Source organism: Oncorhynchus gorbuscha, linkage group LG01 (genome assembly GCF_021184085.1).
Source record: "Oncorhynchus gorbuscha isolate QuinsamMale2020 ecotype Even-year linkage group LG01, OgorEven_v1.0, whole genome shotgun sequence".
In the NCBI taxonomy this organism is placed as follows: Eukaryota; Metazoa; Chordata; class Actinopteri; order Salmoniformes; family Salmonidae; genus Oncorhynchus; species Oncorhynchus gorbuscha.
In genome coordinates this window covers 77,060,186-77,075,690 of record NC_060173.1, presented here as the reverse complement: position 1 = coordinate 77,075,690, position 15,505 = coordinate 77,060,186, and the positions used below count along the sequence as shown (strand labels likewise).

At 43.0% G+C, this 15,505-nt stretch overlaps 1 protein-coding gene across 5 annotated transcripts in view; it reads right to left on the bottom strand.

The window, feature by feature from the left end:
- LOC124042573 (sodium-driven chloride bicarbonate exchanger-like) overlaps window positions 1–15,505 on the bottom strand; it is a 58,289-nt gene that overhangs the window by 16,144 nt on the left and 26,640 nt on the right. For all 5 annotated transcript variants that reach the window (XR_006840185.1, XM_046360702.1, XM_046360701.1 and 2 more), the window contains exons 2-7: window positions 12,157–12,238; window positions 7,872–8,015; window positions 7,503–7,641; window positions 6,465–6,625; window positions 5,812–5,994; window positions 2,738–2,829 (exon numbers count right to left, since the gene is read on the bottom strand). Coding sequence is in view for 4 of the 5 variants with exons in the window: in XM_046360702.1 (XP_046216658.1) it covers window positions 2,738–2,829; window positions 5,812–5,994; window positions 6,465–6,625; window positions 7,503–7,641; window positions 7,872–8,015; window positions 12,157–12,238 (801 nt within the window). In the remaining variant the exon portion in view is untranslated. The remainder of the gene's footprint in view (window positions 1–2,737; window positions 2,830–5,811; window positions 5,995–6,464; window positions 6,626–7,502; window positions 7,642–7,871; window positions 8,016–12,156; window positions 12,239–15,505) is intronic.

The window sequence follows — 15,505 nt, the reverse complement described above, 5'->3', positions numbered from 1 at the left end:
ATGTTTGTTTTAAGACTGATGTCCAACTGAGAATTCTACTCAATGCATTGTCAGTGGGCACTGTCTAAAATGCATTACTGTGGCTTGGAATCACGATGACGTTTCAAAAGTAGGCAAAACATTTGTTGGGAAACCTTTTGTCATCATTGTGATGTCGCCAGATTGACTTTAGATGCAGTATTTAGTTAGCTAGATAGAATTGAGGGGACGCCACCGAATTTTAGCTAGTTGACATTAGCATTGCTAGCTATTTTTGACAAACTTCGATAGCTAATGGCAACATTGCCATCTCTCTAAAGGAAATTTGACCACATCATAATCATGCCAACGTTGTTTCCTACTAATAATTTGCCTACTTTAGCAATGTCATCATATATCGAGGCCACGTTAGTGTAATTTTAACGAAACAGTCATTAGTCCCTGTTATGTGTGGGCACCAGTCGCCTTTAATGGCACAGGTGTTGTAAAAATGCTCTTAACAATGGCATGACGTAACCGAGTGATGAAGGTGCAACCCATAATAAATAAGTAAAGAAAAGCAGAACATCTGAAATATATTCTAAAAACAAAAATAACTCTACTGAAAATGTGTGACTAGGGATACAAGATTCTGGTAACTTTCCTAAAATTCCCTGGTTTTCTGGATTGCCTGCTAGTTTTCTCCTGATTCCTGGAATCGTCCAACCAGGATTTCTGTAAAATCTAGGAATTATGGGATACTTACCAGAATTTTGCAACCCTGTGTGTGATAATAGTGCATTTCATGTTAATAGCTAGACATAGATTGGCCAACTGGATCCGATTTCATAACATAACCATCATAACATACACATGAACATGTGTTATAATAGACTATTACAGAAGAATACCATAAATCCTTCTAAAGTGCAATCTCCATTTACATAACATTTCCAGAGGTTATCATCTCCTTGTTGTTACACTGTCTGCCCCCGCAGTGACACATCCATCCAGACCTGAGCCTGCCTGGCTGCCTGCAAGCTGATCCTCCTGTCTCTGTTCTGCTGTGATCCTGTCTGCCTGCTATGGAGCCGCACTGCGTCAAATGGAAGTGAGGTAACTTTAAGAAGAGGCAGTAGGGGCATCGGAGTCCCAACTATAAGCTCCATGCTCACTGCTAACAGAATACGGAGGCCTCAAACTATATTGTAGTGAAGTGGAACAGAAAAGTGCAGCCTATAGAATGTGTAGCAAATTGAAGTATCTTAGCAATTGCATTTTATTTATAATATTATAGGACAATAAATGTGTAACATGAGCTTCTAGTGGGTGGGCTATACTCGGCCTTGTCTCAGGATGGTAAGTTGGTGGTTGAAGATATCCCTCTAGTGGTGTGGGGGCTGTGCTTTGGCAAAGTGGGTGAGGTTATATCCTTCCTGTTTGGCCCTGTCCGGGGGTATCATCGGATGGGGCCACATTGTCTCCTGACCCCTCCTGTCTCAGCCTCAAGTATTTATGCTGCAGTAGTTTGTGTCAGAGGGGGATAGGGTCAGTTTGTTATATCTGGAGTACTTCTCCTGTCTTATCCGGTGTCCTGTGTGAATTTAAGTATGCTCTCTCTAATTCTCTTTCTCTTTTTCTTTTCTCTCTCTCAGAGGACCTGAGCCCTAGGACCATGCCTCAGGACTACCTGGCATGATGACTCCTTGCTGTCCCCAGTCCACCTGGCCGTGCTGCTGCTCCAGTTTCAACTGTTCTGCCTGCGGCTATGGAATCATGACCTGTTCACCGGACGTGCTACCTGCCCCAGACCTATTATTTGACCATGCTGGTCATTTATAAACATTTGAACATCTTGGCCATGTTCTGTTATAATCTCCACCCGGCACAGCCAGAAGAGGACTGGCCACCCCTCATAGCCTGGTTCCTCTCTAGGTTTCTTCCTAGATTTTGGCCTTTCTAGGGAGTTTTTCCTAGCCACCGTGCTTCAACACCTGCATTGCTTGCTGTTTGGGGTTTTGGGCTGGGTTTCTGTACAGCACTTTGAGATATCAGCTGATGTACAAAGAGCTATATAAATACATTTGTTTTGATTTTCATTTGAATAGAGGTGCTATTGTTAAAGTGTACAGTCCAAATACAGGCCTAAGTATGTTAAATAGGCATGTTAAATCTAGAACATCCGTAGAACACTCTCTATTAAGCTTCTTTGTCCCAAAAAAATATTTGGTTGCATTTTATTTATGGCTTTATTCAACCACATTAGACAGTCTTAAATACATTCTCAGAACAAGAACAAAAGGCTCTGATACTTTGGTATCAGGTCACAGACAAATGGTTACTGACAAAAGGTTAGGATTTAGAGGTAAGTGAGACTGCTGTTGTCCCAGTCTAATCTACAGTGCTAATGGCAGTGTTGGTGAGATGACTGTTTTGCTATAGAGTGGTTATAATGGTTTAAATCCTAATCCACAAAAAAGAGAACTTTTTGTGGCTCAAAAAAGCAACAAGTACAAACAAATGAAAATGGAACAGATTATTTTTAAAGTTCATACACCCGTCAACTGCAACAGCTGGTGTGTTATGTGCAGTATGTGGCAGTGTTGTACGTTAGTGAGTTCAAGGCCTATATTCATAAAGTGTCTCAGAGTTGGAGTGCTGATCTAGGATCAGTTTGGCCTTTTAAATCATCATGAATGAGAGGGAGGGACCTGATCCTAGATCAGCACTCTTACTCTGAGATTCTTTGAGAATACGGGCCCAGAATGTCTTACTGTACCTTACTGAAGTCCACAGCACTGTTCTCTCTGCTGACATCAGCTTTGCCGTCATTGGGGATGGGTAGAGAGGTCTGGGGAGGAATCACCTGACCTGGAACAAAAAGACAGGAAGGAGTCCAATAAGTCAACTACTGAGCCCTCTATATCAGACCAACATCAAGGTTTCACAGCAGTGCAGGTGCCAATGGTAATAAAGTACAATGTCACACACACAGAGACAGAGAGAGAGAGACAGACAGACAGAGAGAGACAGACAGAGAGAGAGCGCGCACTCTTGGGATACCAAAATGACCAACAGTGCTTTAGATATCTATAGATTTGCACTGTAATGGTGATGTAATCTGGTATTTATCAGACATTGGCAAAGTACCCTTATTTAGTGCAGATCCCAAGAGAGGACTGAAGATAAAGCCTAAGAGTGGCTGCATGGGGGAGGATGGGAGTCATAGATGGCCTTGGTGAGGATGGGTGGGCAAAGCTTGTCCATTAGGATTTCAGCATGATCATTTTAGCATTATCATTGTGTCAAGGAGACTGACTGATGCAAACAGGAAATTAGCCCACAGCTGCCAGAGTAGAGCAAAAGGATTTAAATTGGAAGGATTACTTTTTATTTGTGAGAGGGCACAGATTAATACTAATTTCAGTGTTTGATCCGTCCACAAGCCAGCAGAAACTATCAGATGCATAACAAATCAAAATAATCAGAAATAAAAGCATGCCTTGCAATGATTCATTTTGACTCATAGTTCCACATGAACTCAACGAGAGAAGCCTCAAGCTATTTACCAAGCTGGCTGCCCATGAAGAAACACCACAGCCTCTTTAGCTTTAAATGGCATTACTTGCAATGAGTAGGAGGGTGCCCTCACTAACATGGCCCTGGTTTTGTTAATTAGTCCCACGCTCGCCGTTTTGCCGCTCTTTAATGTAGCTTTTGGATAAACACTCTACCTAAATGAATGTGCCTGTGTCACACCACTCTGAATAAAATTACAGCAGAGAGTGACTCGCTAAAAGGGTTTTGGGTGGTCTTCGTGTATCCAAATTGCCATGTGGAATGCTGGCAAACTTGCTTCTCGAAACATAATTCCTGTAAAAGGTGATGGACATTCTGAATAAGGTCATTCCTTGTTATCGGTGAACCCTGCTGCTCAGGGTCTTTTCTCTTCTGAAGGTTTCCCTGTCCACATCTTCTACACTGATCACACCGTATCTCCATATTTTCAATTCTGATATTAAAAACATATAACTCAATGTATAGTCGATGTTAATGTTCATGGTAAGTACAGCGACTTGATAAATACGCCTAATAACTGTCACTGATGTCTCATTGTGATCAATGGCATACATTTACAATGTACGGCTCATATGATATGAGTTGTTGTCTACACTATACACTAACTGACTCTTGGTTAAATGACCTGAAGCACAAAGCACAACCTCTAACTGTTATTGACAGAAACGGCTTTGAAATTAGCAACCTTCACAAGTTATGTTTTAGGATGTGCTAGCAGTAGAGAAAGGTCCTGTCAAGGTTTAAGAGTGGCCTGGGTCTGGGTCATCCGCCTTGTCCACGGGCCTGTTTCTGGGGCCTGTGTGTGGAGTGGCTGGAGGGTGGCGGGTGGTGGATGAGGTCAGGAGAGGAGATGGAGGAGGAGACACACTGGGGACAACACAGTGACCGTGGGGTGCAGGATGAGACCTGCCTTTCACTGCAAGACCCTGCTGCCATAAATGAGCACCAGAAGGAGGACTTAAGGGTAGAACAGAGTGATGGACCACCTGCCAGACACACATACACACATTCATCCACATATACAGACACACACAAGGAAACAAGAGAAGAGAGACACACTGAACACTGAACAGAAGGTAAAATATGGACAATGTAATGTAGAATGAGAAAGTTATTTATTTATTTATTTTACCTTTATTTAACCAGGCAAGTCAGTTAAGAACACATTCTATTTTCAATGACGGCCTGGGAACAGTGGGTTAACTGCCTGTTCAGGGGCAGAACGACAGATTTGTACCTTGTCAGCTCGGGGGTTTGAACTCGCAACCTTCCGGTTACTAGTCCAATGCTCTAACCACTAGGCTACGCTGCCGCCGTTATCCACATGGGATGATTGAAACCACTACTTACAAGACTATTTCCAATTTTAAAGTTGCTGTGACCAGAAGTAAAAAGTGAGGAGAACTGAAACACTTCTGAATGCACCAGGGCCCAGATTTCACCAAACATTTTTGAGGAAAAAAATCAAGGATATTTCTTAAAAGAAAAATAAGAAGTTCATAAGATAGTTCTTAGGTGCAATTCCTAAGAACTATCCTTAAATCCCACGCTATCTTCTGCAATATTTTAGTGCTTCCATACCCTCTTAAACATTATGTGTTTGAGCTAAAGACTTCTGTAGTTCATTGTTGTCATCAGATCTGTCTATTTCTTCTGCATCCACTGATGCCAACCATTAGTCTATGCAATTGACGGGGGCTGAACTAGAGGTTTGCGAGACTCGAAAACGCTTCATATTCAATTATTGCACTGCGATCCAGCCTAGTGTTTTCTCAAGCTTTCCTATATCTCTCAGATGTATTTCAGACACTCATCTTGTGGATATTAACGTTTATTTCCCTCATTTCAAGTTCAAGGACAAATTCCGCCCAGGACATAGATTATAAAATATTGTAATAACCTCACATCGTTTCTGTCACAAACTCCGAACTCCACACAGTTGTCACTGACTAGTTGGATATTAATTTCCAATTTCTGTACTATCAGGTTTTTGCTTGACAGACCTTATTTTTTAATTGACATTTGTCAATAAAACTCAAGAATGCCAACTTCTTATGTCAATTTCGTGTTCTTCTCGTAGCCCTGGTTGTCCTGAGAAAACACTTCAATGTGAGGCTAAATATGAGGACATAAAAGATAAGATCAAATGAAAAGAGTAATTTTTCAGGTTTTAGATCCAGGGACTGGCTGGATTAAATTAGATAAGAACTTTTCAAATGTCTTCTTAAGATGATTGTTGCTACTTACTTGAGCAGAGAGCTGCCTGCTACTCACCGTTCTTGTCCATGGACTGGGGCTCGGACTGCTTCTTGTCAGCGAAGGACCGTACAATGGGGATGCGGTTGGCCAGCTTCTTCTGGTTCTGGTGGTGGTGCTGCTTGAGGAGGGACTCTCTCACCTTCCTCCTCACCTCGTCCCCTAGAGGACCCACGGTCTCCTGCTGGTCCAACACCATGTCTGACAAACAGGACCACACAGTCAACAGTTCGACAGCAATTAGGAAACCATCTATAACATTCTGATTACAATGCTTACAATTCAAGATTGAAATGAAGATCATAGAACAGGGTCATTTTCACTAGGAACAAAACGTTATGTTGCAAAACGTTTCTCTACGGTATGCACTAATGAATACAATGCAGGTGGTAGTTCCAGATGTCACTCAGCACCACAGCAGTGATTTTCAACCTGTGGTCTGCAGACATTACTTTTCACAATGCAAATTGTTTAACAAACATCTATCTGTAATAATCTGCCTTTAATCTGTTACATTCCCTGATCAAATTGACTCTACATTTTAACGCTAAGACATTTTGTGTTAAGACATTCCGTGACTCAGTTAATGGTGGTCATCCAGAAATGTTAACTGTGACTTGATGGTCCCCTGAATGGAAAAGGTTGGGAACCGCTGCTCTACTGTACAATACCTGCTACCTCCTCCACGGAGCTAGCCCTCATGTCTAGCAGCACGATGCCAGTGAGGATGCAGCTGCGCAACTCGAACAGGCTGTGCAGGGACAGCGTGGCCACGTAGGGCTTACTCCAGCGCTCTCCTCCATCCTCCACGTCCTCTTCAAACTTCAGCCACCTGTATGAGGGACAGAGGCCCAGTTTCAGTCAAACTGTTCCAGGGGACTAGGGGATAGATGACAGCCAGCTGTCCAGCCATCTGGAAGCCCTGTACTGATAGAGCTCAGCTTACACAGACGGGGACACCAAGAACGTGCTGATGCTGTGCCGGAGTCTGGTCGAGTGGTAATGCACTCGACTCCGGACCATGCCCCTCAGTGATGGGGTTCGAACCTTGGTCCGGCTGCTGCAGTCTGTGCCCTCCCTACCAGTCATTCCTCCTTAATTGTCTGCCCCCTGTCCTGTCTAAAAACCCAATATGAAAGGATGTTTGGATCTCTGATTTGCTTTAAAAACACAAAAGGAATATGTCTATGCTATGGAAGATACTGACTGCCTGACATTCCATGTAAAGGTGTATCAGTCAATATCAACATGACAGAAAGTATTGTAGTGTAGTGTGCACAACAGGATATTTATCCAGTCCAGACCTTATGCTTGTTGATTACAAGTAGAGGTACAGACATTTTTACTACAAGTAGATAAGGGTTAGTTTCCTTTAAATCTGGGCTCCCTTGTACTCATGCACCAGACTTTATGCACCAGACTTTATAATCAGAGCTTTACTTAGCCCATCCGTCCCCAAGGTCTACACTCCCTCCTTATGTATCATTGAGTCTTTCAGGTAACAGTTTTGGTCATTAGGATATTATCACAGAGAATAAAATTATAAATAAATAAATCATATCATATATATATATATATATCAATTCCATCACTTTGCATGATTAAAAAAAAATCAACCCATGGACCAACATGGAATCCCTAGGATGTGTCATTGGAATTCGATGAAAAGCTTTCAGTAGTGACAAGGGGTGTGTCATGTGACTCCCTACCTGGCGGTTTCCCTCCACTCGGCGTCCTCTCCGTCTTTTAGGCAGATCTCGTCCAGCTCAGTGAAGAGGTCATGGGGGATGTGCTCCTCGTCGTCATCCTCTGTGCCCAGCAGGAACTGCACTCTCTGGGATGGCGTGTCTGGAGCGCAGGGTCGAGTAAGGGCATCACTTACAGTACTGTCTGCCATACAGACTCCCTGACTAAGGAGCTCTGCAGCAGGTTATGCCCATAGTGTGAACAGCATCCCCTCTTTTGAAATGCACTATGCCACCATGTAGACATAACATATCGTATAGCTCATAAAACGATAGAAATATAATCCGGCTGCTGCTTTTTACATGGGCCAGTCAGACAGTGGCAATACTTACAGTATGTGGGAGACTCTCTTCCATTGTCCACTCCAGAGTCCAGCTCCCTGCTTCTCTTCCTGTGTCTGTGTCCGTGATGCCGATGTCTTCGATGGCTCTTCTTCCCAATGGGGACATGTACCCCAATGTAGAGTGTCCTGTGACCTAGATGCAGCCACAGGGATATAAATATGATGAGATAAGATGATAACATAAGATAATAGGTTGAGAGGTGTCACGTTGTATAAAGGATTGGAGACAGGCGCAGGAATGCGTAATTGGGGGTTTTAATACTCTGCCCAAAAATACAACATGCCATGAATAACCGACCCTAAATGGAGACAGCGGGAATGGCCCGTCCGACGCTGCTGCAACGTCGGCAGCTGCAACTGGTCCGTCCAACGCCGCCGCAACGTCGGCAGCTGCAACTGGTCCGTCCAACGCCGCCGCAACGTCGGCAGCTGCAACTGGCCCTGATCGACCCGCACCGCATTCCTGTGGTCATCCTCAAGGCCGGTGTCATCAGGGGATGGGTACGGTGCAGAGAAGCGGTGCTGGGCTCCTGCGGGGGACATCCCGGGGGAGGGGGGTACTGTCACGGATTCCCCCTGTACCTCTGCCCTTCCGTGCACCAGTTCCGCAGGTGTAGGTCACCGGCCTCTAGGAGTCACTGAACGTCACTCATTATGCACACCTGATTCCAATTCCCCTGATTAGTAATTGTATATATGTGCGCTTTGTTCACCATTGTCTTGTCGGTTATTGTTCCCATGTCCGTTGGTCTGTGAGTACCTGTGCTTTGTTATTTCGGCTTCTGTGCTGCGTGTATTGTGCACTTGTTATTATGGGTCTCGTCCCGTGTAATGTTGTGCATTTGTTATTATGGGTCTCGTCCCGTGTTTTGTTATTACAGGTCACGTCCCATGTATTTATTCAAGGTTTTACCTCGCTCTTTTGTTCGGGTTACATACCAGCGTTTTTGTATATATATGTTTGTTTTGGGCTTCGTCCCCGTGCCTTTCATGGCATGTTTTATTTTTGAGTAGAGTATTAGAACCCCCTATTAAGTATTCCTGCGCCTGTCTCCAAATCATTTATACAACGTGACAAGAGATGGAGAAATCATTTTATTCAAAGAGGTCACTGATTAAGGCTGCCGTTTCTGTTTGTATTTACAGGTCAATATCAACAGATATACCCACAACAAAGACAAACATTGTGGTTTACACTTTACTTTCTAAACCAGCTATAAGTAAATACCAGCTTACATACCGGCTATAAAATAAAGCAAGACACAAATTGCATAAATATCTTAGAATAATCTGTTTTTCTACTTCTGAGGTCAAGCCACTGATTTTTCATTGAGCGATACAATAACCTACCACAAATCTCTGACATTAAACAACTGTACACAACCCTTTTATTGACATCGTTGTTTTGTATCAGTGGAGGTCTAAAAATACATCTCTAGGAATTGTGTTATCTTCAACATCTGCCATAGAAGTACTATACAGGCCTCTTAAAATCCCCCTAGTGCATCATCTGGTACGATAAATAAAAAAGACGTCACCTTTTATTACATGAATTGCAGTAAAAAGACCGTGAGAGTTTGAAATATGGCTGTGTCTGTTAGAATAACATGCAATATTGAGTCAAGTACAGATGAATATGATGAAATTGATGAGTAATTCACGCTAGTCTCATATAGAAACTAAACCATTTGCAGTTGACCGGGATCTGTGCAACCAGACAACTGCAGAATGGGGAGGATGATGAGACAGCAAGGAGTTTAGATGGGATATGCAGCAGGGGTGTGGACCGTCACCTTGCTGATATCAGTGAGACTAAATTGATGTGCTGCTGTGACAGTGTAAGGGTAATCCGCCCTGATTCCAGGCTCGCTCTTGCCTCGGGGAGAAACACAGCTTTGTGACAGCTCCTTCAGGCCTGGGGCTTTAAGAAGGCAGCTAGCAGCCTCTGCTGTTCAAACCAATTCCAGTTATCCCACAAACACTAGCGTATCATTGCTAATCACTTCCTCTATTTACACAAGTACTGGGAACTTCAGTGCGATGATAAATGCATAGCTGGAAATGAAAATGAAATTATTTGTAAGTAACATCCTTGAAAGCTCAGCATAAATAAATATGTGCATTCATGCATGTGTTTGTGTGTGTATATGTTTTCATGTGCGTGTGTGTATATGTTTTCGTGAGAGAGAGAGAGAGAGAGAGAGAGAGAGAGAGAGAGAGAGAGAGAGAGAGAGAGAGAGAGAGAGAGAGAGAGAGAGAGAGAGAGAGAGAGAGAGAGAGAGAGAGAGAGAGAGAGAGCCAGTGCCAGTGCCAGTGGAGGCTCCTCAGAGGACCAATTTTCAGAATTTCAGAAAAATGTAAATAGTGAAACATTAAAAAAGTTACAGCTATACTAAATATACTCACGTCACCAAATAATTAATTAAAACACACTATTTTGCAATGAATGTCTACAGTAGCCTCAACAGCACTCTGTAAGGTAGAACCATGGTGTAGCCAGAGGACAGCTAGTTTCCATCCTACTCTGGGTACATTGACTTCAATACAAAACCTAGGGAGCTCAAGGTTCTCACCCCTTCCATAGACTTACACAGTAATTATGACAACTTCAGGAAGATGTCCTCCAACCTATCAGAACTCTTGCAGCATGAACTGACATATCCTCCATCAAAGGATCATAGAATGTATCTTGGACCAAAAGCATAAGCTACAGTTAGCTAGCACTGCAGTGCATACAGTGTTGTGAGTAGTTGACTTAAAAAGAGAGAAAGACCATAGTTCAACAGTTTTAAACAAATTAATTTCTTCAAAAATGAAGGAAAAGCAAGAGCGAGAGATATATTTCATTGTAGTTTCTTCACTTACTTAGCTAGCGAATGCAGATAGCTAGTTTAGCCTACAGAAACACCCAGCTCAAACAGAGAGGGATGCTATGTTAGCTTGCTGGCTATGGCTATCCAACACTGGAACTCTTCCAAGTCAAGGTAAGCGTTTGGTTTTATTAATTTGCTGACTGTACACTGTCCTGCATGATTGTAACGGGTTTTCTAACGCTTTAGTTCTAGTAGCTATGTTGACTATGACGTTAGGTAATATGGTGACAACAATGTAGGCTGTGTGTAGCGGTTAGCAGTTATGATATGTTTTTTTCGACTGGTCAGAGACAGCTGTTTTGTGTTGTGCACTGAAGTCCACAAGCGAATGGAAAAGGTGAGAGGAGAGTACGTAGATGTGAGAAGGAATAATTCAATGAGCAAAGTGATCATGCTGTTTGTATGTGGGTGCTATGAAAGTGTTTGCAGGTAATCAAGGGTGTAATCATTCCGCCGATTCTTTTGAAAACTGTTTCTTAAACGGAAGCAAACGGAACGGTGATAAACATGCCTGAATGTGTCCAATAGAAACTCTAGTTTGCAACTGTTGCACTAATGTTTACACCCTAGATCAGCTAGATGCAGGCAAGAGTGTGCAAGGTGTATTGAATGTCTCACTGTCTGTCACCTTGATTACACACATTTTTCTCTCGGCCTGTGCACTTACGTTGTAAACTTTCATTAATAGCCTAGGTTAAAGCAACCTCATTATAGGTATAGGGAAAATGTGAGTATCACATAGTAGCCTAAACCTATCAATGTTACATTGAACTGGGTGAAGGGAATATGAATGACAGTTATCCAATATGCTGTAATAGAAATAAGGCCATGCTCATAACATTTTTTATTTGTCCTCCCTCATCTTAAACGGCACGGACCGCCACTGGTGTGTTCTCAGACTGTGTTGTTCAGATACTGTGATTCTGGCCTGGGGGCTTGTGAGTGACTTCACACGGAAGAGACCTGAGCACACACTGTTGGCGTGAGCTGAATCCTAGTCACAACACACAACACAGAGTCACCAGCCACTGTGCATTAGAGCAACTTAAGAACCAGGCAAATCAAACTTCACAATGTGTTACTATGCGCTAAAATTAGCAGGTCTTCTCTTTGGTCGTCAGGTTTTTACAATTCAGATACAAAGATAGGTGATTTTCAGCGATCTACACACTATTGAAATCAAGAGTCACGACTAACCGACCAATCAGAGCACTGGAGCTCAAGCAGCTCTCGTTACCACCCTCTCTAGTCTCATGGGTACGATGTCCATATTAGGACAGCCTCAGTCTTGATAACAACGGCCTTCTCTCAATTGGCCCTGTGGGTTGGTTGCCTTCTAACCTTCTTTTCAGGCTTCCACACAATTAACTTACGGTATTGTACTACATAATGTCAATGTACCTTCGAGTTCCTCCTTCTCAAAATTGGTTTTCACCATGGACCGGTATCCACCTCTGTCCACCACAGCCTCTTCATCATTTCTCTGTGAAGGAGAGACAAAAACTGAAATGATTGAAATTACATAATTGGAATGTTGAATCCATATAGTCATTATGTACATGTAGTCATTATCTTCCCCAAGAGAATATAAAAGACTGGATAACAGCCAGGAGTCTCATTTGGCATGGTTGCTTTGAGGTGCACTAAATCACACTGATCACACTTAGCTAGCAGATTGTAAACGGCTAATGTGACGCGCCATTAACCAATACAGGTTAGGTACTGTTTGGCGTAGCACAGATTATTTTTTCACCAACCTTAACTTGGCGATACTTCCTCAATTCCCGACTTGGAAGACAACCAATGTCCGTTATGAAATAAAAATACATGTTTTGCTCCATGAAGTAATCCACCAATGTATACGACGCCATCTTGTCTCTTTCAAATCGTCTCTCTCATTGACTGAGACAGGTGGGTGTCCACCCCAAAGTGCTGCAGGTCACGATGACACTCAGCTGTCTCGATCAATGAGAGAAGATTTGAAATAGACAAGATGGCAGTACTTATCTAATAACCCCTATCAACCAGCTGGAACAGAGTAATGGTCGGACTAGGCAATATTTTTAGTAGCTATATCACACTTCGGTTCATCAGAATAGCACGTTATGCTTGTTGTCTTAGCTGTATGCTCATGGGAGCCAGGTCACCTAAGCATTTCAATGTTCCAGCTCAAACAATAATCTACTCCAGGGTCAACAACAAAAAGTACTCAAAGTATAGTTTATTCCTGACAAATAACATTGACAGACTTACATATTATCAAGAATTAGAAACTGGCACGTTAGCTACTATAAGCATTGGGGCTATAGAAGTGAGCGAGGTTGTAACATCAAAACAGAAAGGGTATATAAGACCTTTGTGAGAAGTAAGTTGACCTCAGAAAAGGTCATTAAATGGTGACAAAAAGACAGCTGGATAGTGTAGATTTACACACGGCGTTTCCTGTTTGGCAAAGCCCCAGTCTGACTAAAAGAGCCTCTTCTAAAAACCCTTATCAGAACGAACAACCACTCAGTCCTATTGCGAATGAACTGTGATGCAGTTACTTAACACATTTTAACACATATGGCACCTTACACCACATAATCATTGTGCAACGAATCCTCTGCTCTTCAAAACAATAGACGGAGGAAGAAGTGTCTAAATGAAGTGTGAACGTGTCAGATGTGTGGTGCTGATGAGAGGGAGACGTGGGGGTATTAGTGGTGAGTGCTGCTGATTTGATGACCTCACATGTCCACCTATGTAAGGCGGCAGGGAGGATGATGAGAGAGAGAGAAACAGTGTGAGAGCGAGAGAGAGAGACAGAAGGGACAGATGGGTGTCACGACACAGCAAGATGCTCACAAATCTAATTTAAAGGGATTTCCCCTTCGAAACCCTAGGAATTACAACCTCCAACTGAGCAGTCTTTGTCCGGATGTGACGTGTTACCAATGTAGATTACAATCCCACAATTATGCTGTCATTGTTATGACTTGGGCTATGGTCTCAGGGTGGCTGTTATATTTCGAAGTCCAAATATTATGTTGCTGCTGCAAACAATAAGAATGTACAAATAACAGAGATTGCACGGAAATCCAACAACCCAACAACTTCAAGATGTCTTGCCCCTGCTTCAGTTGAACACAAACCCTACATGGTGTGCTGTCTAAATGCAAGTACTTCTGCTGTTCTGTTAGCAGACATTGGCCAGCTCTATCACGAACTGCTGCTTCCCCAGACACACAGCTAGCCGGACAAGGGCACTGAATTATCATCTCAACTCTGTTCAAGCCTTCGCAGTAGTTCACAGCTCTATATTTTAACATGCCTTATTGAGTGCCTTCCATTCACTTAATATGCTAATGTGTGCAGGTGGCAGCTCGGAGGTCTATGACCAGAACTCCCAGGAGATGGGGGGGGGATCTGGTACTGCAGGATGGAGCAGAAGAGTGTATGTCACCAGCCCACTCAGTGATTTCTGCAAGAGGTACATACACTGCCTGTAAGGGAGCCTTTGAGGAGACATAAGAGAGAGATCTGCACACAAGCAGAGAGAGAAGCATGGCCAGATGAAGATATATTCCCTCTAACACCTTGGCCTTTCCACACAGGGGCATGGAGTAGCAGGCAGAGCAAGTGAATTGTGGGAAGGCTCTAGTAAGCTAAGTGCAGCACTTCAATGATACTGCCCCCAACAAAGAGCCCTTGAATGTTTTGTCAATCCTGCTCGACAGATCTACTCTTTGATTGGTTTATCAGTATGAACTGTCAGAAACATACTGCAACATTGGACAGGCCTGCAAACATTAACCGGAAAGTTGCTAACATTTGATGAATGCGCGGAGATATATGTGAAAGATCCATGTGCTCTATATATGAGTCGCTCTCTATGAGTCACCACACACACAGACACACACATAGACACACACACATACATAGGCTCACAGACATGAGAGCACTTAATCCAAAAGATAAGCATTTTATGTGCTAAACAATGTGACATTTAGTTTGTATAAGACATGATCCAGATCCCTCTTCTCCTGACATAAATAATGTCATTACAATGTCAGCATGTCTATGGAAATGTGTGACCCAAATAGCTGTCTTCTCCCTAACCGCCGAAGCCTACGGAGTGTTCCGGAGAACTAGCAGTAATAACCTCATTACTGACAACGAGTTAGGTGTCGAAAGCGTTCCACGGGGATGCTGGCCCATGTTGACTCTAATGCTTCCCACAAGTGTGTCAAGTTGGCTGGATGTCCTTTGAGTGGCGTACCATTCTTGATGCACATGGGAAACTTTGTGAAAAGTGTGTGAAAAACCTAGCACTCTTGCAGTTCTTGACTGGCACCTGCTACCATACCTCGTTCAAAGGCACTTCAATCTTTCGTCTTGCCCATCTCACCCCAGGAATGGCAGACATACACAAACAATGTCTCAATTGTCTCAAGGCTTCAAAATCCTTCTTTTAACATGACTCCTCCCCTTCATCTACACTGATTGAAGTGGATTTAACAGGTGACATCAATAAGGGATCATCGCTTTCACCTGGATTCAACTGGCCAGTCTATGTCATGGAAAGAACAGGTGTTCCTAATGTTTTGTACACTCAGTGTATATCAGTATTATAGCACCAGCGCTGCAGTAAATCAATAAGAAGGTCTGGCCTGTCAATAGTGCTATGTATACAATTAGCACACCCTGAACACAGTCAATAAACAAACAGGATCCCATGTCTCACTGCTTCACTGTGGCAACTTGGACA